Source organism: Columba livia, chromosome 1, assembly GCF_036013475.1.
Source record: "Columba livia isolate bColLiv1 breed racing homer chromosome 1, bColLiv1.pat.W.v2, whole genome shotgun sequence".
Taxonomy (NCBI): Eukaryota; Metazoa; Chordata; class Aves; order Columbiformes; family Columbidae; genus Columba; species Columba livia.
Window position 1 is genome coordinate 124,573,600 of NC_088602.1, and position 27,098 is coordinate 124,600,697.

The window sequence follows — 27,098 nt, forward strand, 5'->3', positions numbered from 1 at the left end:
GCATTAGAATTAGTGTGCTCAGAATAGGTCCATCCTATGCACAAGCCAACTCTAGTCTAGAAACATATCTTACATAATTAACAGGCAAGACTTGGTGAAGGACTTTCCTGGATCCTGTAGGTGTAGGAATTGTTGTCTGTAACAAAATATTCTGCAGCATAGTTGTTTCATGACTAGTGTTGATATTAGTTCTGTAATTCAAATAATATTCTAAATATCAGAAGTCAAATACTTATTCAGTCTAGTTTTAGTATTTTTATCTTTCTTGCAGATTTGTTTGAATACACAGTTTTCTTTTTGACTATCAGCTCTTTTTCTTTCATTATATTTTTCTGTATCAATAATAACGAAGATAATAATCCCGAGACCTTATTAACCTTCTAATTTTTTTCCCTTGATGTGTGTTGGGAGGTGGATTTTTGAACACAGAAAACTCTAAAAATCTGCAAATAATTAAAAAACTTGATGTGAACAGTTGCACATACCATAGGCATATTTGGGGACTATGGTAGGAAAAAGTATCAGTAGTGATCTAGTGCCAGTCTGTAATTAAATATGCTAAAAATTAAAGATATTAGTAAACTAAAAGTCTCACTCATTTGAACAAAAAAAAGGTTGCATAATTCTACAGAAACAAGAATATAATGTAGAACAAAATCGAATTAATTTTCAATTTTATGGGAAAGTGTAATTTATAACCCTAAATGAGAGTGATACTATTAAAAGGTTCATTTCTGGTTAGACTGCCAAATCTGCAGTGTCTTCTGTTCACTAAAAAAAGCTATTGGCTTTAAGGGATCAATATGACATTTATTTTTTCTTAGCATGCCTGTTACAGTTTAGGTCAGTATGCACAAGTGTTACTCTTCTAAAAAATCCTAATGGAAGTGTCTTGGTGGAAACACTACAGTAATTTTGAAATCAGTTAATTTTATTGACTTCTGCATGGAAAATGTGTTTTAAGTTTATTGTAAATCAGTTCTTTGTCTGCGCCTTAGTTAAAACATTTACTTTGATCACACTAAACCACACACGGATGCGAATGATGGTTCAAAGGACTAACACACAATACAACACTATATTAGGGGAAACTTAAATACAAAAGGAATTAGTTTACTTTTTTTACAGGAAGTCACAATTTTATTATAATTAATACAATTGTGGTACATTAAAGATAAACTACGTCTACCCAAAGAAGAAAGAACAGCCTATTGCATGTAATTCTATGTCTATGCTATATTTCCCTTCTTGTTTGTTTTTAAGAGAATCCCTGTATTTGAAAACAAACAAACAAACAAATAAATACATCCCCCCACCCCCCGAATAGGTATTTTTCTGTTCCCAGGACAGACCAAATTCTGGTTTGTTTTAAGAATGGCAATACATGGATTTACTTACTTCTACAAAAACATACACTCTAGAAATCTGAGGATGAAGGTACTCAAACTGTGGCTCCTCTTCTTTGTGCAATTATCCCTTACGAAATTTATTGTTGCATTGTTTACAGTACTAAGTGGCTTTAAATTTCAGAAAAAAATAGGACTCTACCTTTACATCTTTACTATTTTTGCTTTCTTCTGTTACATTTAGCATGTTTGCATACATCTGAAAGATTAAAGCATGGTGGTTAAGATTCAATTTAGAATTAATGATAATGCACAAGGTTATAAAAATTTAATCTGTGTGTAGATTAATAAATGCTGTTTTTTCAAAGTTTTTCCCCTGGAAATTCCATAGCCAGTTAAAAGTTGGTGAAGGGATGCTTTAGAGAAAATGCCACCGCTTTTAGCTGTTTTGTTACCTAACAATTTCCTGTGGCTTCTGCAGTTTGAGGTTACTAGGAGGCAAAGCTGTGCTTTGCATGTGAGAGGAAGCATGAAAAAGATTTTGTCTATGCTCTTGTCATGTCTTTCGCTGTCTTCTTTTTGTATTCACCTATAGTCTGATATGACATGTAAGAGCAAAGGAAGTGGTAAGCCAGACCTTCTAAGCTCCTTGAAGAAATGTAATTTGGCTTCCTTAACAGCAAATAAGGATGCAGCATGTGCAGCGTGCCCATATTATATGTAAGAAGGTGTACATGGGGATGCACATGTGCACAGAACTATATGCAGAGTGCATACATGCATATAAACATACATATGCATGTGTTACTAGGGCTGTCTAAGACAAACCTGTTATTAAAGAGCCCAAACCTGTATCATGCAAGAGCAGACGTGGGAAGGAATCTCAGTTTACTTTCTCTGTGCTAATTGCCCTTTTGCATAAACACACAAAAAGTCTTTTTCAAAGGTTGCAGACAAGCAGTGGTATTGATTGTGTGTGGGACCCAAATGACTCATCTTAATTCGAGGGATCTTTATATTAATGTATGACATCCTGCACTAATTTCTTCTGGCAGTCTGTTTGGGAAGCATCATATGTGTTCATGCATATCATACCACTGAAACAAGACTTGAAGCAGAAGAAGTCTGAATTCTCACCTGTTACCCCCAAAAGCTAATCTTGTAATGTCAGTGCTACTCTCCTTTTGACCATGTCAATTCTAAACCAGAGCAGCACTGTGACACAGACTGTAATGACTCACAATGAATTTCAGAGCAAATTCTAAAAAGTGAACTTTATCTTTTTACCTATCCCATGAAACTAAGGCAAAATACTGACCACTATTTCACTATTCATAGGTATTTTCTGAAGCTTTCCCTGTTAACCTTCTTTTTGAATAAAGGCTCATTTCCTTATAGGGTGGTGTTAAAACAGCTAAATATGGGAAATACTGCATTGTTGTAGGCCTGCTGTAATCTCAAAGGATTTTTCTGAAAAAAAACCCACAAATATATATTTCTATTTTGGATTTGGTCGTTCAATTCCTTTGAAAAGAGTATTTTTTTATACGTACTCTTTATTCTTGCATTACAAAGTACTTGTTTCCATATATAGCTTCTTTGAACATCTATTTAGGCACCTCAGCAGGAACTTTGATATCTTCTGGTGCAGTACCTTGCAGCTGTATTACCCATTGACTTCAGTGGGATTTACAGACACTCAGAAGCCTCGGGAATCAGACATCTTTTTTTCCTTCTAATTGTGGATTTAGACATCTGATTTTCAGAAGTCATATTCAGAAATACGGATATGAGAACATTTCCATTTTTTTTTTTAACTTTGTACAAATCCAGAAATCGAAATGCTCGACAGATTAAAACAATTACGAAAGAGGTTCCGTGTCTGGGCTGTGCTGTAAGGCCGAACGCATCCCAAGCGTCAGCGCTGCCTCCCGCCAGCCACGGACCCCTGGCAGGGGCGACAGGAGCAAGCAGACCTGACGGGGACACACACCCGTCACCCTCCTACCCGAGTCGCCTGCCCCACCCAAAACCCTGCACAGGCTCCTGTTGCCTGAATGAGAAATTAAAAACAAAAACAGAAGCAATGCTCCGGGGATGCCCAAAGGCGACCGGCTCACGCTTGCTGGTCTCCCGTACCCCCTCAGCGTAACTTTAAGAAGCAGCTCCTCGCCGGCAGCCACAACCGCGCTTCGCGCCCCCTTCTCCTGCGACACGCCCACGCCGCTACCTGCGGGTGGGGGCCCGGGCCGCGGCCTCCGCCACGCAGTCCGCCCGCCTTTAAACGCCGGTAACGGCGAAACCCCGCCAACCGCCGCAGCAGCCCGAGCCGAGCGCCCCGGCCGGGCCCTCCGTTGCTTTTTTTTTTTTCCCTTTTCCTCCCCTTGCCTTGTCAACTAACCCCCTCTAGCGCTGAACCTGCCGCATGTGACCCGCGGGCTGCCGGCAGCGGCGCGGCGAGGGGGGCGCTTCTCCTCGCCTGCCGCCCGCCCTGCGATCCCCTCAGGAGGGCGGCTGAGGAGGGGCCGCCGCTCCAACGGCTTTCCCTTCCCCCCCACCCGCGCCTCGCACGCGCCGGGCCGCCCGTTGGCTGGCGGGGCGCGTGTGCCGGAGCGCCCCCGGCGCGGGGCCGCGCTGGCCTCCCGGCGGACCCGGCACCCGCCGGGCTGGGTGGGCGCAGCGGGGCGGCCCCCTGGTCGCGCCGGAGGGGGCGATCGCTCTGCGGGCGGCAGGGGAGCGTCGGCACCACCACCAAAAAAAACCCCAACCTGCAGCCAGCTGCGCGGCACGCAAACCGGGAAGGAGCGGCGAACATCTCACCAGAGCCGCCTGGTTTCTGATTGCTCCGCGGCAGAGGGGGAGAGATAGAGACAGAGAGGGGCGAGCGGCAGAGCCGGGGACGGCGTCGGCGGGGTCGGGGGTGCCGCCCCGCAAGTTTCCTTGATGTCTTCGGGAGCGTGAGGAGGCGCCCGGCCCTTCTCCCCCTTTCCCCTCAGGAGCTGGGCGGCGGGGGCGAGACCCTCCACCGTGGGAAACTGAATCCCCTCGGCTGTGCCGCTGGCCGGGGATGCGGGGGCCCGTGCGGCGCGGACGGGGGAGGAGGCTGCTCCCGCGGAGGAGGCTGCTGAAGCTGCTGGCGGCCTTTCTGCGGGGCTGAAGGTGCCACCGGCCGGAGCCGGCAGAGGAAGCGGGGTGCGACCCCATCGCCGCCACCGCCTCGAAGTTGCCGGAGCGCTCCCAGCGCCGCCGCCCCTCGCGGCAGGGCGGCAGCGGGGGCTCTCGGCGCCCCCCCCAGCCCTCGCTCTCCGGGCCGCCGCCGTGCCCCGGGACCCCGCCGGTGGATGCGCCCGCCCCGGCCCGGACAGCCGCGGGCGGCAGTGCAGGCAGCGCAGCCCGCCGGGCCGCTCCGGACCCCGGCGGGCGGGGGCGCCGCGGCGGCGTTCCCCGCTGGCCTGAAGGAGGACGGGGAGCCTCGGCGGGCCGAGGACTCGGGGCCCTCGGCGGTCACCAGCCATGGGGTGTTGTGAGGTGAGGGGATTGCTCTGGAGAGTCGGCCTCTTCCTCCCCCTGCTAACAGGGCGCCCCGCCGCCGCCGGTCACGTCGCCAGCAACCACGGTAAGGGCGGCCGCGGGGCCGGGGAATGCGGTACGGACAGACTCCCGACAACTTTCTGGGGGCCGCGGAGTGCGAGGGGCCGGGGCCGGCCGCTGGCGGGGAGGGGGCTCCGCACCTGTGCCTGGCAGCGCCCCACGGTCCGGGGAAGCGAGGGGGTGTCTGTGGCGGCTGTCGGGGTGTTGAGGCGGTCATTAAGCGGGGCGCAGTGCTCTCGCCGACCCCTCCCGGCCGCTGAGAGGGCAGAGGGAGCGCGGAGCCGGGCGCCGCGGCCGCTCGGCGGCCACCCCTTCCTGCCGCCTGTGCCCGCGACCCCGCAAAAGTTGGGTGTTTGGGGATAGGGGAATGTGGGGGCTCTGCTGCTGTCCCCTCTCCCTGGGCGGTGTCCCCGGGAGGCGCGAGGTGCCGTCCCCCGCCGAGCGGCTCCGGGGCAGGGAAATAACGCTGGGGCACCCGCGGGCTCTCCACAGTCACCCCTTGCCGCCGGGGTTTGTGGCTGAGCTGCTGAGCGGTAGGTAACTGGAAATTACCTCCCGGGGCGATGGAGCAGTGGCATCTTTTTACTTGAAATGTGGTTTTAAGGTTTACTTTGCTCCTGCCGGACGCAAAGCGTCTTTAGAATGGGTTTGAGCTCACCGCGAGTTAAGGGAAACTGCTGCTTGTCAGCGAGCTGTTGGCAGGTGCCTGACTGTCATTAGCACCCAGTTTTTACGTGCTACGGTCTGATTGTCCGGAAAAAAATCGCATTTAAAATCTTTGTCACACGTGCATGTTCGTCAGATCTTAATAAAGACAGTATTTTAATTCTTCGGGTTGTAAAGTGTGCGTTTAAGAAAAATGCTTCTGGATTAAGGGAATCATACTATTTAGAAAAGTAAAAATATAAACGCATAGCACGTCCAGCACATATAAAATTTTGTTAGGACGAACTGGAAGAAATCCATAACTGATTGTGAAACATCATGTTATGTTATCGAACATCTGGATAGAACAAAGTAGTTCCTGAGCTATTTGTTTAAGGTACATCTCTCAGGTTGCGGAGGATGTAGGATGCATCTATTCCCAAATTAGGAAAGTCTTTGCTAGTTTTAATATTATTTTTGAACAATTTAGGTTTCGTGTTGTGGGATTTTAGTGTGGTATGAGAAGAAATATGGGAACTGAAGGGTAGCACTAAATGTTGCTTCTGACAGAATTTGTTTTACCCACTGTTATTTAAAGGAGCACAGAAAAATGGAATGGTGGAAAGTAATGATCAGAGAAAACTGGTTTTAGTCGTGGAGTACCATCAAATATATAGTTAGTATGTTTTCACACTTATGTTTTACAATCCATTTTCAGTTTTCCCTGTATCTATATAAGTAAGAAGAGAGAATAAAATATATAGAAAACAGGATAAGATAGCGTGGCCACAAACACCCTGAACAATCAGGGTCAGTTATGGCAGGGACATTGCAAGTTTAGTATTATTCCTTTACCTCTTCTGAACTAAATATGATGAATAATTTCGGTTGTGAATTGTATAACATACCGTCATATCAATGCTGTATTAGGTTTTGCCCTTACTCATGTCTTTGAAGACATCAGATTTCCACAACAGCACAACACAGTTTTCCTTTTATGTCACTCTCATTAGTGCAGACTACAATACCGCAAGGCCTGACAAGACACATGAATGCAGTTAAAAAAAATCTATTTGCATGTGTTACAGAATAACCAAGACACACTGTATGCATCAAAGGTAAAGAATTTGCATTGAGCAATGCAAGTTAGAGTAGATTTCTAAACTATTATTAGATACTCCTGGGGTTAAATTAGTATTATTTAAACAGTGTTTAAAAAAGCAGGTGAAAAATAGTTACCACAAAATAGTTACCACAAAAGCTTAGCCCAAAGAAAAGTCTGTCAAAGATGAAGTGTGTTTTTCATGTTGATCTAACTTTTCACAAGTTCAGGTATTGAGGTATTGGCTGCATAGAGTACTGAATTACCTAACTTCTGAATAACTTCTCTTTCTGCACCTTGTTTCAAAACTTCCAATAAAGTGAGTGACCTCTTTGGTTCTGTCATTGTATGATAGAAGTCAAATAATACATAACTCAACAAAACACATGTGAACTGAAAATTTACTGAATTAATACAGGTGCTTGAAAATGCACACCCCAGCCAATTAATAAAATGCTAGCAAGAGAGTCTAATTTTAATTATGACTTTCTCTAAATCCAAGAATTGCATGGAAGAAAATGAGTACAATAAAGAAGTTGCCCATGGTGTAAAAGCTTGAATGCGTAAGCTACTAACATTTGGAATCCCAGCTGTGAAGAGTTTTTTGAAATCTCGTGCAACTAACTGAGGAAAAAAAATCTCTTAAATTTTCATAAGGTATGAAAATGAATGTACGTTGTAGGAAGAATGTTTGCAATAATTACTGTCAGGTTTTCACAAATAATAATTATAACTATAGCTTAGCTTGTCTTTTCTATCTGATATATTTGGTCTTCTTGTAGTATTTACAAACATACCAGCATTAATACTAAATTGCAAAGGAATGGTGGTTTTTTGGGTTTCTTGATTGATTGGGGGAAAAATGTGGAAGAGGAATAAATTTATTAATCTGACTCAGTAAACAGTTCTTCCACTTAATCCTTAGTGATTTCTTTCCTGTTGTGAAAGAGGGTTTTTCAGATAATTAATATATTCTAGCCTTATAAATTATTACTATGTTGGGATTCATATATATATATATATTTTTTTCCCCCAGATATATATATATATTTAGGTATAGTTCAAGACTCTTAGGTTGTCATTCTTCACCTAGTAAATCAGTGCATAATGTCTTCCAGTGTCTGTAGCATGGCAGACACAAACAATACTATTGACAGTAAAGTTAATTTATTAATCTTAATGTAGCAGTAAGTTCAAAACCATATTATGCCCATGCCAAGGGCTAGTTTTTACTGCTAAGAAAAACCCTGTGGGTAGGCAAGGCCATGGTGCTACATAGGAGCAACGTACTGCTGCAGTCTGAAACAGAACTGCTTGAAACATAACCCTCAATTAGTGGTGTAGGGTGAGTGCTTGCATGTTCGTCTAAATTTTCATTAATTGTCCATGACATCCAGTTATGAACAAGCTGCATTATTATGCAAGATTTTAGTCTGTGTTTTAGGTTTGTTGTTTTGTTGCCAGAACACAATGAATTGGGCAATTACTCTAAAACCTAAATAGATACAGATAGTAACTTCTGAGCTGTGAACTTCTTTGTGCAAATCATGTAAGAGCTTTTAAGATGAAGGTCACATCAGGTTCAATGGTATCCTGTGCTCAACAAGCATGCATGTGTGTTTCCACGTGTATGTAAACCAGAAACAATTTTTGTACCCTGGCTTCTTTTAAGCTGTATCTGCCATTGTCTGTCACCAGAAAATTAATTACCGACGTAAACTCTAGAACTTGTGGAGTTTATAAGGTGTTACGTCTATCAGTGAACTGTAGAAAGAAGTTTAGCGGGTATTGATACATCTTGTCAGTTTGTGCACAGTTGGTCTTTTTATGCTTCTTTCTGAAAGGCACCTGTACTAATTTTTTTCCTCTTTTGAAAAAATGAGGGAAGAAATAATGTCAAATGTCAGTTTCAAAATTTGTATAGCCTTTATTTTCACAATGATTACACTTGATGTAAATTGGGTAGCTCAAAGGAGGTAATAAAGCTTTTTGATTCTGGTGTTAGAATCTCACATTACTAATGACCTTCAGTTATTCATCAGTTCAAAGAAGTTGGCTTATTTTTATTCATATATTTATTTTTACATAAGTGAAATCCATCACATATAAGCACTCCTCCTGAATACTGCACTTGGAATTTTCCTGTAGCAATTAGGAGACCAAGGACTAAGTGTCTGTAGAAACTGAAGTTCTCTCTGTATGAAACTGATGTCCTACTGCTAGAAGATATCTCTGACTTTGTGGATTTAAGGTACTGTGAAGAAAAGTGTGCCGTTGCCTGTACGATGCTTGTCCTGGTGGATTCTGCTGTTCTGTTGTCCAGCTAGAATTTTGTATGAGCATTTACCTCAATATGGAAAAATGATAAAATTAAATAAACAAAACTATTGCAGTAAAAGTGTATAATTCCCTTTTAAGTGTATAGGTTAATTCATGAGCAAAATCATAGTTCTGTTTCAAGCTGTTAAGAAATTTTTTAAAATATTTTTATCCCCATGGCCCACATTCATATAGACTGGAGTGATAATGGCAACTCTGGAACCTCTGCAGTTGTAGATATACATGAAATGACTTGTTATCCAAAAGCTTCGACTTGTATATTTTAAGTATGAGATGGACAGATTTGCAGTTGATGCTTCATAATATATTCCTGTTATTCTATTTGGCAGTGTTGAATGCTGTTGGAGTATTTTGTTAATTTTTTTTTGGATGAATGATTGGTATGTAAATATTAAAAATTAAAAAATTTATTGCTTAGGCAGATTTAGTTTAAAACCAAGTCAGTATGGGAGTTCACATGTAATTCGAGGGTGTGAAAATACTGCAGAGAAACTGAAGAGTTTCCAAAAGCGTACAGCTTGGCTTTGCTCAGAAAGGAAGCCAGTCAAATTTAAGCTACGTGTTATAAAGAAGTATGGAAAAATAAACTGAAGAGTTGACAGTTAGTGAGCAATGTTTTTTTCATCTCTCATGATTTATTCAGAGATCAGTGTTTTCAGTTTCCGCCAGCATCTTGTCTGTGTTAGGAAACAAGCCAGCGTAGTTCCTGGAAACCAGACTGATATCAGTACAGAGGAGACGACTGTCCCGCATCTGCCCACTCTTCTGAGGTCCTGTTTGAAGCGTCCACTGCTGGCTGTGCTCAAACCGGCCTTCAGCAGTGAAGCAGATATACCTTGGGTTAGATCCAGGATGACCATTCTTCTCCTCCTGTGAATGTAACAGTTATTTTTTGGCCAGACTTGCCTTCTTTTGGCAAGTCAAATAGTTTACAAATAAGAGAAGAAAAAAACATGCAGGAAATTAAGGTTTTTTTCTTATGGACATGTGCTCTGTGTTTCCAGACACGTTTTTTTAGATCTCATTATATAAATGTAATTACTTAGATATGAACTCTACTTGAGGATTTGTTTAGGGTATCTGATGTTAAGACTTTTCACTTGAGAATTTTAGAAAAGTAAAGTAAGTTGTTTGTCAGTAAGATATAGAGTAGGTTAGTATCCAGTTGTTTGGCTACATTTTTTTAAAGTGAACAGCCTGACCTGTTTAAAATCTCCTTCAACTGATTAGCCATCTTGATTATGGAAACTGATATACATGTGCAATATGAGAAGCATTTTGCTGTTCTTATTCCCCAATGTAGCATAGCTTTGTTAGGATATATGCTTATTCCAACTGTGTGTGTAAGACGGAATGTTTCCATTAGGATCAGTGGATTTCTCTAACTTGATGTTGTTATGCCTGTTAACATGCTGAACTCTGTGTCACAGAGACAGAATGATAAATAGTTTGGAAATAGAGAAGTAGGAAAAGAAATTATATGTCCAAAATCCATCCTGACCTCTGGGACCCATGTTGTCGTATAGGAGAGGTCAACAAAAAAAATCTGTTGTGAACGCTACATCTTCAGAAGCTGATTTTGAATCTGTAAATGGTGTGCCAATCTTTATGATAAGGTGTTGAGAATTGCTACTGAAAAGAAGGTTTCTCTTACATGATAAAAATGGGAAATGGTTTGCAGGATTTCTTTCTCATCCATACAAATCAACTTACTCAACTTTATGAGAAAATGATTCTGCAAACCTTTCTTTTAGATTACTTTCTAATTGTTGAGTGCCATTTCCTTATCAGTTTTTGTCTTGTTAACTTCTGTCTTGTTGACTTGTGTAAAAATTCAGAACTTTTCTGGTAATGTTTGTTTCTTCTTACTTGGAATGGATTTGTATGACCTGTTAACCAAAAGATCTATATTTTGTTATTATTTTTAGGGCCTAAAAATTCATTTGTAAAAACTTCTTTCAGTTTCTGTACTTAAAGTAATCATCACTCTGTCTTCTGTTCTAACAATGCCAGAATATTTCCAGACCATACAAAAGCCTGTAAAATGTAACAGTGAAGTTATCTTCAGCTGGTTCATTTCTCATGTAATCTCCTTAGTTAGTCTTCGAGTCTACCACTTATTTCAGCAATCCTTGTACTAGTCCAAGGATGCTCTCATTATCGGTCTTGTAACACTCTTTTTTTTGTGTGTGTGTAGGTAGGCTATTGATCTTTCCCATGTCTAAGAGCAAGTCTGTTCAAAATAGGTAGGCTTTAAAGAGAACTCACCTCAATTAATCCAGCATGCATTTGTAACATAAGTACTAATTTTAGTGCATTACAGAACACAGTTTAGAGACAAATGTAGGATTAAATCACCTGCTTGTTTTATGTGGATACCTGAAGCTTGTTAATCCATTGTACTAAAACAAAACAAAACAAACAAACCAGAAAAATCCAACCAACCAACAATCCAAGCCAAAACCCCAACAATAACAACAAAAAACTCCAAACAAACAAAATCACAAAAAAACCTCAAAACTACCCCAAACCATCCCAACAAAACCCAACCCCCAAACCCTTAAAGTTTTTCATACCCAGTAGGAATCTTTTTTCTGATTTTATTGTCTCATCCACAACATAATACTTCTCTACGTTCTAATTTTTATCGCTGTGTCTTTGAAGGCGGCTCCTGTTTGCTGACAGGTTCCCCAAGAAGAGCAATAGCAGATTAGTGAGGGCTGGATGCACAGCAGCTCCTCACAGGTTAGTGCAGCTCTACTGGAGAGCACAGGCAATACTTCTGCAAGAAGTGCTAACGCAAGCATAGCGATCCAGAGTGAACTTTTTAACATACAAGTATGTTAGCTGCATTTAGAATCATATAGCATTCCTCCATGGTAAAAGGTTTTTGAAATTATACAGGTTTTAGCTTAGAATAAAATCAGCACTGTGTCACTTCTATGCAATAAGTAGGCAGTAGGCACCATCTGTAACAAACACTGTGAAGGTACACATACAGAATGAGGACATAGTAAAAGGTGTATTTACTGGAAGCTCTGGCGTCTCAATCCATTTAATGGCTTCTGCACCTAGAACAAAAGGGGAAAAGTCACATATAGCAAACAGTCTCATTGATGCATGTAATGAATGATTTGTCTTGGCTGAGGACCCTTGGTTAGAGTGCACTTGCTGCTGTAATTTGTATTCTCTGGCTGCTGGTTGCTTCTTAGCTTAAAATAAAGGAATAAAAGAATGTATTAGAAAGCATTCTGTAAAATCATGCACTAGCATTTTAATCTCAGTAAAAGGAATTATCTGTCTGAAATCACCCAGGCCAGTTCTCCCAGTGGGTTCCAGCTGCTGGTTTAAAATCAAATTCTATAGGAAAAATTCTGCTAAAAATTAAAATTTAATCATCCAAATATATTTTGGACATACAAAAAAATATGAAGGGGCACCAAGCCTTTTTTTCATGGTGCTTCTGTTCTTTGTTCTTGAAAATTGATTGAATAAAAAGCATCTGGATGACGAATTCATGTTTCAAAATGTAGTTTGAATCCAGCACTTTCTGCTGAACAAAGTGGGACCATATAAAACGGCATAGTCCTTCATGCTCTGTTGTGTCTGGCTGCTGAAGATCTTTGAAGGCGAAAGTAAGGAAAATGTAAGATATTGTCTCTATTAAATTGCTTTTGTTTGTATTGCTGAAGTTGCTAAACGCTCACTTGCCAGAATGATACAGCAGGAACACCTACTCCTAGGGTTATGTTAGATTTAGTCATTCAGTTTAGTGGACTTTATTTATTAGAGGAACATTTAGTTTAGGTAAATATGAATATTGTTAGTATTTAGGAATGATGAAACATGATGAGGGAGGTGTGGCACCAAACTCTGCTGCTGATGAGACAACAGTAGGAATGGTACTCTGTGATTTTGGTATGTCATAAAAAACATAATTAAATTACTGATTTTCAGACTAAAATTTTCAGAAATAGTTAGCTTAATTTCCTTCTTTAAGAAATATAGAGAAACATCTTATGGTAAGGGTAAGAATTTGCCTTTGTAAAATGGTGTATATTGGAAGTGATAAAAATGTGTTGTATTCAAAGGCAGAGGAATGCCTCTGTATACAAAGAAAGAAGTCTACTAGAGAGATGTATTATATAAAAACTACTTCTGAAGAAATCTGGGATGGTAAATTCAACCAGGAAATCAGATGGTATTCCATGTCACGTTAATGGTTCCTCTGATGCAGATGAATACAATGATGTTATCATATATTCTGTTTTTCTATAGGCTATCTCAAGGCCATCTCATTTAGTATAGAGAAATGTTAGCTAGTGGTTAGAAAGAATCTAACATTTCTCAACTGCCATTGTTTAATACATGGCTCTGTGCAAACGTCAGGCTGCACACCAGAGTTATTTTTTTCCCTGTTGAATCTCTTTAAAATTATTATTTTTCTCAATATTATTTTGAGCCAGCCTTCTATGTCTTTATAACCACTGAAATAAGGAGAAGACTTAAAGGCCAAAGCTTTTTGCTTAGGTGATGTCTTCATGACACCCACTGCATATTCCAAGGAAATAGTTTTTCGTGTGCTGAGAGGTAGGTGGCAGAGGTAGATATAACATCTTGGTTTTCAGTGTAGTCTTCAGGTGAACTCTTTTTTTTTTTCTTCCTGTACAGGGAAGTCATTTTCTGCTAGGAACATTTTGTTCGTATTTAAAAAATCTGTGATCTATCCAAACTCAGTTTATCAAAATGGTGAACGCAAATGAAGTGGATTTGTACCACACAAATTAAAGATCTGAAAATTTCTTGCCATTTTGTGCGCTTGGTTTGTTCACAGCCTTCCTGGAGTCAAAGCCTCAGTCCTCCAGCAGAAGCCTTGCCCAGCTGGTTCATGGTGCTGTTTGGCTCTACAGTCTTGGAAACCAGCTGTCCTGGATGTAGACTGTGAGCCATGGTGACTGCCTCACTTCTGGCTTTTCCTAACTTTTAAGTATAAAACTTGCTAATCCCATTACTGTAAAAATGTAGTTCATGTGAAATTTCCTTTCCTACTGCAATTTTTATATTTTAAAGAGTTCATTTTTTTTTCTTCCTATTCATATAGAATGATGGTTTATTTAGATTGACAGTGTAATCCTCTACTGAATCATTTGAAGTACTTAAGGTTAGAAAGAGGCCATCTTCCATGACATGAGTGTTAGATGGTAATGCAAGCATGTGCTTTGCCCTTAGATAATGTTAAGCAGCAAAGGAATTTTGAAACTTGCAAGAAAAATAAGTTCATTCTCAGGTCACACACCAGGGTTTTCCTCTCTAGGTTGCATAAGAGCTCTAATGGTTATGACCCGCCATTTGGTGGCTCTTCAGTTGTCCTTCCCTTTCCTCTTTTTACCTTTCTTAACCTTATTCTTCTGCTAGTTGGCGTCTGTCCATCAATGTGCACAGTTTCTTTTTGTTTGTTTGTTTTGTTTTGGGGTTTTTGTTTGTTTTGTGCTTTTTTGTTTGTTTTGTTTTGTTTTTGTTTGTGTGGTTGTTTTGTTTCTCATGATTCCATTCCTTATTTTGCTGCATTTCATTTGGGATGTTTATCTTCCTTGTACCTTCTACTCTTTCTGAGCTCTGCACGAGATGAGAGAATACAGGTGAAAGCTTTTTGTACTTGCTGACTTGGAAGCCAGAAGATACAGTGAAAGGACCATCTTACGCAGCCTCACAGTCTTAGTAAGGAGTATGCTTAGTTGCTCTGCGGTAACAGTATCAGGACAGTCAAACTGATACATAAATTCTGTTAAGAATAGAATATGCTGAGCACAGATAAGTTTTGGCAGTGCCAAAATTTCAGATTGCTATAGTGAACGTGTTCAGTTTGGTTAAATGTGAATTTACAGCAAAGGACATCAGGGAATGTCTATCAAGATGCTTTAAATCACAGAAATGTGAGCATTCTTTAAGTAAAGATGGAAAACATACTTTCTCTTGTTTTGCTCTTGGAAATGTTTGAACGGTTTTGTTTGTTTGTTTTTGTAGAATTTCACTTTTAACATAGGGTTTGCATAGGATTTTTTAGTATGTAAAATGTTGACAAGCTAAGAAACTGTGTTGTAAGATGAGAGAGTTAAGTAACATGAGCCTAACCATAGTTAGAATGAAGGTCACACTTCTAAATAGTTTCCCTTTTTTATTCCTTTCTCATGGCACACCTGTTGTTGACACAGTACATCCAAAGTTCCAGTAATGCTTAGCCTATTTACTACTAATAATTTACCTTACTAATTTTGTAACAAATAGTTTTGATTTTAAGTAATGTCCTGAAACCTTAGCATTGGTGGGTTTCCATCATATTAGGGCAAATTAGGACATTATTTTTAATAGCTATAGTCTGATGGAAGTATTTTATACTTGAGAGATGTGTCTCAAGAAGTAAAAAATTATTGAAATGGTGCCACAGATGGGTATTTTGAAAACAAAAGAGAAAATCAATAATAGATTAAGGTTGATTAGATGTTGACATTTGGAACGGCACATAGATAATGTTAGAATTTACTGACAACAGGCAGTCTTCTTCCCGATTTGCATTTGTACCTCCATTCTTGGTTCAAGTGGGTCATGGTACATAGATTGTGAAGGTTAATGAACAAATTACCATATAGCTCATCTGATTGTTCAGGCTTTAGCCTGGAGGACTGAATATTTTATAATCTAGTTTGTCTTATGTGTAACCTAATTTGTTTAATTTTTTTTTTGTTATATGAAATTCTGAATTGCTTGAATGTTTAGATGAGTCCAAAGTAATTTATGAACTAATTTTCTGTCCTACTCTCCTCCATACACTTGTTTTTACTCTTGTACAGTTTAAGCGTAGTTGTGCCTGACATGTTCTTTCTAAGAGAGTAGAGAGTGAGGATCATGGTCTTTAGTTGCTTCCTTTCGATTTAATAAATGCATCAAACAGTGATCCTAATATAGAGCTTTCTTTCATTTGCTATGTAGTTTTTTGTCAGCAATATCTGGCTATTTATTCCTGTTTCATATTTCTTCTTAGTTAGCTTTTAATACAGAACAGTACTTTTATCTCCCTCAACAGGATTACCAAATTGATCTTTTCTCCTGATCAGCCTTTGCAAAAATTTAAGCCTCTTCCAGTTCATAACTAAAAGTGACTGAAAAGTCCCAAGAGGTTTGTTAACCCTGCCTCTCTCCCTTTCAATTCCAATAAATACTTTTTTTAAACAAATAATAGTTTGAAACAATAACCACGCGTTATTGCTACTGATCAAGAACTGAAGATTCTTTTGGTATGTGCACTATTTATATTTTTGATTTAAACCCCACTTTTGGAGTTTGAGGAGATCACTTCCTTATCAGCAGAGTGCATGCTCAGCAAGGATGCTGATGACATAGAACTGAATGGCTGATATGCCAGAGGCTTGTGCTGCCATGCAGAGGAACCTTGACAAGCTGGAAAAATGGACTGACGGACACCTTATGAAGTTCAACAAAGGGAGATGCCAGGTTCTCTACCTGGAGAAGAATCACCCCATGCACCAGTGCATGCTAAGGACCACCCAGTGGCAAAGCAGCTTGGCAGAAAAGGACCTTGGTGAGGACACCAAGGCAAAGAGTATCCTGGGCTGCATTAGGCAAAGTATGCAGCTGGTTGAGGGAAGAGATCCTTCCCCTCTACTCAGTGCTGGTGAGGCCACACATGGAGTTCTGTGGCCAGTTTTGGGCTCTGCACTACAAGAGAGACAGGGACATGCTGGAGTCCAGCATAGGGCCACAAAGATGATAAAGGGACTGGAGCATCTCTCCTGTGAGGAGAGGCTGAGAGAGCTGAGGCTCTTCAGCCTAGAGAAGAAAAGGCTTGTGGGCGATGTCATCCATGTGTATAAATACCCAAAAGGAGGGTGCAAAGAAGACAGAGCCAGGATCCTTTCAGTGGTGCTCAGTGACAGGAGCAGTGGCAGTGGGCACAAACTGAAACACAGGAGGCACCATCTGAACATCAGAAAACACTTTCTGTGTTTTGAGAAACACTACACTGTGGTGTTTCTCAGCCACACTGTGGTGGTTTTGGCTTTTGAGAACACTGCACTGTGAGGGTGCTTGAGCATTGGCACAGGTTGTCCAGGAAGGTTTTGGAGTCTCTCACATTGGAGATATTCAGAAACTGTCTAGGCAGGATGCTGGGCAACCTGCTGTAGGTGGTCCTGCTTGAGCAGGGAGGATTGGACAAGATGACCTCCAAAGGTCCCTTCCAACTTCAGCCATTCTGTAAATCAGCACAACATATCACTAAGCAATAGGAATTTTAGCTATGAATGGTTCTGTTTCACTCAGACTTGTCTTTTGCTTGTTTCTTCACTCCAGATGAGTGAATTCTAAGCTTTTCACTGCACTTAAGTAAAGGCCTTGGACAGCAAAAGAACATCTATGGAGGAAGAAAGTTGATTAGAAATAAGTGAGTTAATCCTTTTTCTTTGAATTGTAACTCTGTAATGATATTTAAAAAACACAACCAAAACCAAACACCCACCTCCCCAACAAACAAAACCAACCAACCAACAACAAAACAACAAAAAACTCCTAAGTAATAATATGTTTGTAGTTTTTAATCTGTTTTGTTCTCTTCATCCTTCTGTGTGGACTGGCATAGGCTGATGTGTGCCATTTTGAATTGATAAATAATTACAGCATCAAAATCTGCTTTGGTGAAAGTGAAACTGTGACTAATCAGTGTTCTCCCAGATACTTCTGCACTATGGCACATTCTGTAGGATCAACTCAAGAGGAACCAGTTAGGACATAATTGTACTACGCACTGATGAAGTATTTGGATTTGAGAGAAACAAGCTTGTGTGTCATTGAAAGGCACTGTGACTTTCTTAAAGGAAGGTGTAGGAAAGGACAGCTGTACCATTTGGGTGTCAGAGGAGAAAAACAAGACCAAAGCTGGAGAGATAATAGTCACATAATGAATATACAAGATATAGATAGATAGACAGATAGATAGATTTATTTATTTTTTCCTGGAAGGCAATGCCCCAGAGAAACACAATGACTTCTAGATCATCTGTGACTCAAGAAGGTATCATAAGGCACACCATAGAGAATGGGAATTTTTTAACATCCACTGTACTAGAATGATGCCAAGCCAAGGTTGGTGATAGAAGTCAATTGTACATACCAGTGGATTCTAATAAACCCAAACTTCCAAATATTGTGAGGTAGAATCAGAAGCAGAGCCAGAAATAGAGTTCTTTTTATTTTTTCTGTCTTGCAAAATGTGGTAGATAGTTTCAAACTTTTCCATCTAGCTGGAGAGAAAAAAACCCAAGGTTCTTGGGTAATAGCCCACTACAAATGCTGAGTTTTGAAAAACTAAATCATATCTTGGGACTTGGTTGCTTTAATATAGATTATGGTCATTTTCTTTGTTTTCTCTCCTTCAGTGCTGGTATTACTTCCATGTTACTTGAATAAAAGTGAGATGTAGCCTTTTGAGAAAAAAAGTCATTTTGAGACCCTGTTGAGATGTCTGGCCTATGTGTCTTCTTTACCTCCACACATAGCTCAGAACAGGAGTTGACAACATGCTTTGTTAGCAGAAAATTTACATTAGTGTTCTGTACAGCTCCTTATCAGCTCCCAGTGAGTTTAATAACTATGCATGTCAGTGTTGATGGAATCAGATTATTTCGTTTATGTAAAGGACTCACCCTATGAAGTTGGAAGGTCCCATTAATTAACCTGAAATTCCAGAGGTTAGAATGAATGAAAAAATCCCCAAGTAGCAATATTCTATCACAGCAGAAAAATAACATAGTATATGTCCATTTGCAATCAAGGATGGCTGAAGTGAGTCATCCAGAGCTGCACTCAGTTATTGAAATAAAATTAAAGTTACACTGTGTTTCAAAGGTGCCATGTTTGTTTTCTCTAAAAAGGCATAAAGGGAATGGGTAAAACTGGAGGTGCTGCATCACAGAACTCATATCTAAGTACCAGACATTTACTAGACCGTGCTGATGGTATGGGGTGTGAATGTTACCAATACCAAAGTGTATCAAAGCAATATCAAAGGCTAGGAATGGAAGAGAAAGGCAGAGAAGCAGAATTATCTGTTTGGGTTATTGCTGTTAAGCAGAAGCTTGTTACAACTTTTCCCCTTTCTGTTTTAGGAATTTTATTTTGCCTTTGAAACACTAAAAATTAATTTAAATGAATACTGTGGTTGAGTGAAGTGTTTTACATGCTGTAGAAGGAGAAATCTCTTCGCAGGTTGTAGGTTTGTGTGTCTTGCTCATATTGTCAGAGTAAGACCGATTGCCACCATGTGAGCAGATGAGAATTTTCTGTCTTTCCAGGTCAGATGAGACTGCCAAACTCGTTTGTGGTTGGAGATTTTTTCCTTCACTGTAGCATGTAATAATACTTATTAGGTTCATAAGGCCTTCTGTCTTAAAAGAAATAAAAATAAATAAAGTCCTGCTATTGACATGTTCTTCATAATACCTTTCAGTTAAGCATATGTTTAGTTAAGGGTCCTCTTTCTTATAGTGTGTTTGAGAAAGGAAAAGGTTAGTGAGTTGGTATTTAAGGTGTGTAAAGAGTTCATTCTTTTGCACTAATGTGTTTAAACTTTCAACTGTGATGTGGATGCTTGATACTGATCTAAGGAATGTTTTCTTGTCTGATATCCGGTGTTCTTATGTCCAAATGAGTTGTGATTACATAAAACTCAGTGATGCAGTGAATAAACTGTCCAATTGACTTGATTATTTGAGCTGCCAGGTACTGGCTCAGGTTGACTTCACAGTTACTCAACATGCACAAAAAAGTTACTTTGAATGTTTGGGTTTTGGGGTCTTTACTGCATAGAACATATGTCAAAAGATTTTTTTGATTTGGTTTAAATTAAGAGAAAACTATGAAAAGAAATTAAGACATAAACTTGATATTAAATGGTTTATTAATAAAATAAGATTCTTGGTGAGATTCATGGAGGTAGTATTCTTTGAGCAGAGGTAAACATATTTATGCCGCTTTAAGGAACATAAGTGTGATTTTCATTGCAGTAAGGTCATACAATTTATGACTAAAGCTCCAAAAATAGTGGTGGGATATTCCCTTTTCTTCAGGTAATAAGATGGAACAGTACATTTTTATAAGAGAGGCGAGAATAAAATAGGAAGAAGGAAGATAAGATTAAAAGTCAAGTTCTTCTGGCTCTCTCTTATGTGAATACTCTAATTTACAAAATTTTTTTGAAAAAAAATCTCTTGTTCGATAACATGTCATCTCTGTGTGTAAGCATACATGTTTTTAGACTCCAAGCAGGTTCTAACACTTTTGAAAAGTACGTTGTTTTTTAAAAAAATATAAAAAATAAATTAATTCCTCCATAGAGTAGGGAAGAATTGCCATCAACTTGAGTCCATTGATTCAATTTTTATTGCTCTAACTGCTACAGTTCATAAAATTCAGTTTTACAGGCTGTTAGTCCATAATGTGGGTTATGTCCTTTGGAGACTTATGTTAAAGATAAATGCAGCAGTTCAGGAAGATCTATATTGTAGTTCTGTTAAGAGAGTTCAAGAAGTATTTAAATACTTGTTACTCTGCTCCAAAAAGAAGCAGGATGGAGGGTAGAAGTCAACATTGACCTCAAAGGCAGGAAAGGAAACTGACAACAGAAGAGCCAGTTTATCATTCAGCAAGTTACTTAATTTCCTTTGAGGTGAAGAAAATATTTTACTGTAGCATTACTGGCATTGAAAGTTTTTTTTAATTGTTCTTGACAGAAAAAATAGTATTTGCATTTGTGGTACATGCTAAGACTGTTCACACAGTGGTTCTCTTGATTGTAACTGGAACACAGGATTGGGAAAGAGCTCTTGTTACCACAAGCAAATGCCTCTTATGATGCTGTTCAAAAAGGTGATTAGTTTTCATCTTAGATCTAGTTAAGTGATGTTCCCTTCCTAACCCCCATTGGAAGGTTGTTCTGAATTTCAGTCCTGTGAAATTAAATTGCATTTATAAGCTGCATTTATTAGTGGACAGTGCTTATTCATTTATACTTGCATTGGTGTTGTACCAAAGCATAAGAACATCTTTCCATTGTCAATTTTTATCTATAATAGCTACATTATTGTAGGAAGAATCATGTCTGTTCTTTTGGGTTTTGGCATACTGTTTTCACATCTCATTCAAGAGATATCTGATCATGGTGGCAGTTACAGGTGCCTTTGTCTGTCCTTCATGCCTTTTTAATTTATTCTTTATTGAACAAAGGTGGCCAGAAGCACGTGGAGTTTTGCTGGTGATATTTTACAGGTACTTTGTGCAATAGTAGTATTTTTGTGAGAAATATGTGACACTTTCTCTGATGACATGTGTCTCCTTCATTCCCACATTGTTTGATTGGTCCTTGGTTGGCTTGTCATCAGCTAATACGTGCATGTCTTAGCTTCTCTGTTTGCTGCTAGGCTTGCACTTCATAAATGAAGTTCTCCTTAGCTCCCTTCAGATTGTCTTATAATTTGTGTTTAATGTCCTCTCTTCTTTATTATCTGAGATATGAAGAATCATTTCTTCTCTCCCCATAGCCCCCCACATAGAGTTCCATCCTTCAGTTGTGGTGACAATGCCTCCCAGCTTTCCCAGGAAAATAATCTCATTAGAACAAACCTACTTTGTCCAAGGACATTACTTAAATAAGATCAGTGTCATGACTGACATTTGAAGAAATGCACTATGAATTGCACAGTTAAATACTGTCTCTCTCAAAAGCATGCCTTTTATGCACTTCCTCACCTCTTTTGCTCTCTATTTAAAGCAGCTAAAAACTTTTACAACTTGTTTCAGTTTCCTAACCCAGATTTATTTTGGATATTTGTACAACAAAATGTACATGATAAGCTATGATGTTCGCTACCAATATGGTGTTGCCACACAAGTAGTAATTTAATGATATCTTTACTATAAAAACACAAATAATATTTCATATTTTTTGTGGAGTCAAAACACTTTTCAGTTTGTATAATACTGAAATAAGGCTGGAAAAGTAATGCATTCTCCAAGTCAAATGAAATTAAATTGTCCTCAAATTCAGCTGTAATTTTACCTTAATGCATTATAATTCACATTTCAGCTTTTTCTTCCATATTTTGATTCTGCTTGGCTATTAGGATCGCTTAGTACTTACTCTGTTTTATTGCTCTTAGATGAAATAAATTAAGCGGTATAGCAATACAAAAGATAATATTCATTGCTATAAATTTGGCATTTACATGAATGAAACATCTTAAATTCCCCCTTCATCTGTTTTAAATTAAATATGAGATTTGAATCACTTGTTCTGATTGAGAGCAAGCACTGGAAATGAAGAGACTCTGGACAATCAAAAAACCACATCGAGATTCTGATCAAGGCATGCATTATTGTTGGTAGCAGACAATGTTAAATAATAATTGGTTGCATTCATGTAGAGGGTAGAGTAACCTGCCATGAGATAGTATTATATTAATAGTCTGAGAACTGAGACTTTGAACAGGTGGGAAAGTGAGAGTAACAAGCACAGTTTTTTGAATGGCTCAGGCATGGTCATAGCTCTTGTAAGAAAAGAGGCCATAGGCCAACATAGATTTATAAAATGTGTAATAAATTTGTATTCCATTTTAATTGTTATTTCCAATTATCATTGCTTTTTTAAACTAGGGATGTAAGTGTATACTTAATTTTCATCCTAAAGTATTTCATTTTAACCTGGAGAAGAGAAGGCTCCAGGGAGACCTTGTAGTAGCCTTTCATTATAAAAAGGGAGCTTGTAAAAGAGATGGGGGCAGACTTTCTACCAGGGCCTGTAGTGACAGGACAAGGGGCAATGGTTTAAATTGAAAGAAAGTAGATTTAGATTGGATATGATGAGGGTAGTGAGACACTGAAACAGATTGCCCAGAGAAGCTGGGAATGTCCCATTATTGGAAGTGTTCAAGGCTAGACTGGACAGGGCTTTAAGCAGCCTGATCTAGTGAAAGATGTCCCAGCCTGTGGCAGGGGTGTTGGGCTAGATGATCTGTAGAGGTCCTTTCCAACCCAAACCATTCTATAGTTCTATAATTCTATGATATACTAGATAGACTTCCCGGACAGATTGAGCATTTTCACTATATTGTCATCTTCAGATAGGAAAAAAAAAATATTAAATTATTCCCTTTCTTTCCCTTGAATAGAGTAATTCTTCTCCACAGTCATGGTGCTATTTGTCCCCTTCTCACATTTTCTGGGCTCAGACATTTCAGACGGAATGGCAAAAGAGGGTAAAAAAGTTTTGAAGAAAAATGGTATAAAGCAAATTTTAATTCAAACATTAACTTTGCGATAATCATTCAAATACAAAGGTTGCCGTATTCTGCAGTGACATTGCGGATGTAGTATTGTGTAGTCTGTATTTGGCATTGCATTCAGAGTCCCTTGGCAGTGCTTCAGTGATCATCGATGACATTCCCCTTGCATCACTGGGTTGTATACCAGGCACTTGAGTTTCAAGTAGCCCTTTGAAGCAGTGCTTTGAACTAAGTCAGGCACTGAGTGCTACTGCATTTCCAGCAGTAGTGATGCAGTGCTGCACCTGACAAATCATTGTGCCCAAGATGTGTTCATTTCAGGTCAGTGGAAGTCTCACAAATCCTTTCCACATTCATGTGTGTTACACTTGACAACCCCTTGTTACCAAAAGCGCTATTTTCAGTCATATCAGAAGTGAATGTTTTTACTCTGTTTTACCAGAATTTTTTTTCCTTAATTATTAAAAAAAAAAAAAAAAGTATTAGTACAATGCTCTTATTTCCATCCACTTTGTTCTTTTGCTGGCGTCTAAGGAGCTATGGACGAGGAAGAGATAGATTTAAAAATGTTTCCTGTATCATATGCAGATCATCTCTTGCACTCTAGAAAATTTGAAAAAAAATAATAATATAATAGGAAAAGCAGTCTTTTTACTTTCTTGGTGTGAAATCAGAAAAAAAAAAAAGTTTGTTTTCTCTGATTAGATTATCATATAGTCACAAAAGAAAAAAAGTAGGTAACTATATGCCATTGAACATGAGACCAGTGATTCAGCAGACCAGGAATAACTGTTTACTACATGAATGATGGCATTCTTAGATCTGTTTTATGCTCTTCAGTTATCTTTGAAATTTTAATCTCCGTATATGTGCATTAGAAGTATATCATTCAAAGCTCAAAGTCTGTACATAGTCAAAGAGAGTACTCCATGCTGTCCAATCTTTTAAAGCAATTTGATCTTTGGTTAGATAGTCAAAACTTATTTCCTGTCAAGGGATGACAGGATGTTGTATATTTATTTGTTGATAACGTTAAAAGTAGTGGAAAGCTGATTATTTTGTAAAAACAATAGAGCCTTCATGTTGATGTTCCACTGTTGGTAAAGAGGCCAAGACGTTCAAAGCTACCAATTATTAGCATGTACTTTAGCTTGACAGCCTGACCTAGCACCTGTAAAATGTTCATGCTGTGAAAGCTTGGTACTTGACACCACAAATTATAAATGAAGAGCTAGTGGAAAAAGTGACAGACTGACTCTCAGTGAAATACAGAGTTACAAAGCTGAAAAACATTAAAGTGATTGGCTGTGTGGATATTTAATCAAAGGAGATAAGACATTTTTTATCATCATGAATATAAACTGGGGATATCTCTGTGAGTATTTGTCATGAGCGGAACAACTCTTCTTTCTAATAAGCATTTACTTGCATTTACTTTGGTATATTTTTTTGAGACTCTGCACTAAAAAAAGCATTTAATATAGCCAAATGTTAACCTCATGTTTTCTGAGTTGCCTTAGTGTTCCTTCCTGGAAGGTTTTTTTTTAATATGAATTCTGCTAAACTCTTTTTTGATACATCATGATCACTTTCAGACTACAGAAGTAGGGCAAACTATATTTCCCTTCTAAAGTAGATAACTTATCAAGCAAGATTCCACTTAAATTGAAGGAGAAACACTGATCATTTTGCTGGAGAGCATTGACGCCTTTGAAAGTTATGACTGCTTGTGCATTGATACGCCTACAACTTATGTCTCTACAAATGACTTCCCTTAACTGCTGGCAGCTAAAATCATGACTAAGCATATCACCTTTAACAAGCAGAAAAAATGTAACTGTGGCCTTGATAGCCCTCCCCTATCCTTTGTATGACACTTGGATTGTTAGGTCATTAGGGAGGTCAGGAAGCAGGCCCTTTTATTTGAGTATGAAATACTAACTTCGTCCTGTCTATATGGCAGATCTGCAGTGGATAATAATAATAATAATAATAATAATAATAATAATAATAATAATAATAATGTCCTGTCACTTCTGGGGGCTCATTTATATGACTTGTGGATAAATTCTGGGTGGTAGTTCAGACTGCAACAGTGCAACAATGTAACAGAATGAACAGCTGTGCTTTTCCATCCTCTGTACCACTTCGCAAAGACATTGTTAGCATTATTGTTAGCTTGGGAAATGAGGGTAGTCAAGATCTGTCATTTATGGGCTATATGAACTCTGTGCTTTCTATACTGTAGCTTTTCTGCCTGCAAAATGGGAATGACTGCCTTTCATTTTGTGATGTAAAAATATGGACTGAGTGTGGGTGTGATGGTTTAACCCATGCTAGCAATTCAAAACCAAGGTTGTCGCTTGCTCAGTTCCCTCCCTCCACCCCTAAATAGGGGAGAGAATCAAAAGGGAAGGGAGAAACTTGTAGATTGAGATAAACACAGTTTAATAAAAGAATATTAATATCCTGCTACTAATACTACCACATATATACTGGAAAATAGAATATAAAATAAAAGATACACAATGCAGTTCCTCATGAACTCCGTCCACACTGAGCAGCCAGTCCCAGGAAGCAGCACCTGGTCCCGAAAAGCTGATCCCAGAGACAAAGAGCGAAAAAGGTAGAAGGGCCGAGAGGCCTCTGCAAATGGCTGGATGGCAAAAGGCCGAACTGAAAGAACTCCCAAACAAAACTCCACCAAAACGGAGCAGAAACCAGAATGGGTCTCTGTCTCCTCTCTCCCTAGCCAGAAAATCCCGACTCTCCTTAAACATGAAGCACGATGCTAATGGCATGGAATGTTCTTACTGATCAGTCTGGATGTCAGTCAAGGTCTGCCCCATCTATGCCCCCCCTTGCTAGCTGCCTCACACCTGTGGGTCAAAACATTCTTGGACCCCACACAACAACTAAAAATAATTAAGTCTGTCCCAGGGTGTTATGTTTTGGTTCTCAAACTAAATTCAAACAACAACCATGCTAGGTATGAAAAAGAAAAGTTTGTAACTGCATGAAGAGAATTAACTCACTTTCAGTCAAACCAGCACAGTGGGTAAACCCTTTCTTAGTTGCCTGGAGTTAAGAAGTTGTGCTGAACTGCAGAACCAGCAGAAAAGAGAGAGTAGTACAGAGTCTTTGGCTTCAGTGGACAGGTCTGTGCCACCGCAGAAGTGCATGCCTTCACGTTTCATGCCTGAGACTTCACTGACTGTTGTTCCCACATCCGCCTGGCCTCTATGTCAGTTTCAGCCTCCTGATTCTTGTTTTCAGCCTGTCTGAAAGCGGCACGCTCTGCAGCTCTGACTGCATCTCCGAGAATGTGCACCCTCAAAGGCCTTGCCAGGGAGCCTGAACTGGTCCCTTGCCTCAGTTCTTGAGCTAGAGATTCTCAAACAGCTCTTCATGGGGCTGTGCTCCAGTCAAGCACAAACTCTCTTTAGTTGTTTCAGCCTTTGTACCTCTCCTAACATCTGTCTCTTCTGTTCCTTAGAGTCACTAAACAGCTAATTTTTCATTATGGTTATTAAGTAAGTACTTGAGTAAGCAGTGGCCATCTGTCTTCCCAGCCCCTATTTGTCACTTTATCAGCTGTTCTCTTCAAAATTTCTTTCTTTAAAAGGACTGTTGTGGAAATGGTCTATATTGATTCTGGTTCTCATTCTACTTGGAAAGAGACAGGTGACCTGGTCGAAGGTGCCTCTGTATCAGCCTTCTCAGTTG

At 39.5% G+C, this 27,098-nt stretch overlaps 1 protein-coding gene across 5 annotated transcripts in view; it reads left to right on the top strand.

Moving 5' to 3' along the window:
* The first annotated feature begins 3,783 nt into the window (after positions 1 to 3,783).
* The window catches only part of EPHA6 (EPH receptor A6), a 502,797-nt gene continuing 479,482 nt past the window's right edge, over positions 3,784 to 27,098 (top strand). For 2 of the 5 annotated variants that reach the window (XM_065076555.1, XM_065076569.1), the window contains exon 1: positions 3,786 to 4,962. In XM_065076555.1, the coding sequence (XP_064932627.1) occupies positions 4,860 to 4,962 (103 nt within the window). In that variant the 5' untranslated portion in view covers positions 3,786 to 4,859. Of the gene's footprint in view, positions 4,963 to 27,098 lie in introns of all 5 variants that reach the window. The other 3 variants (XM_065076549.1, XM_065076536.1, XM_065076544.1) reach the window with 3 other exon arrangements.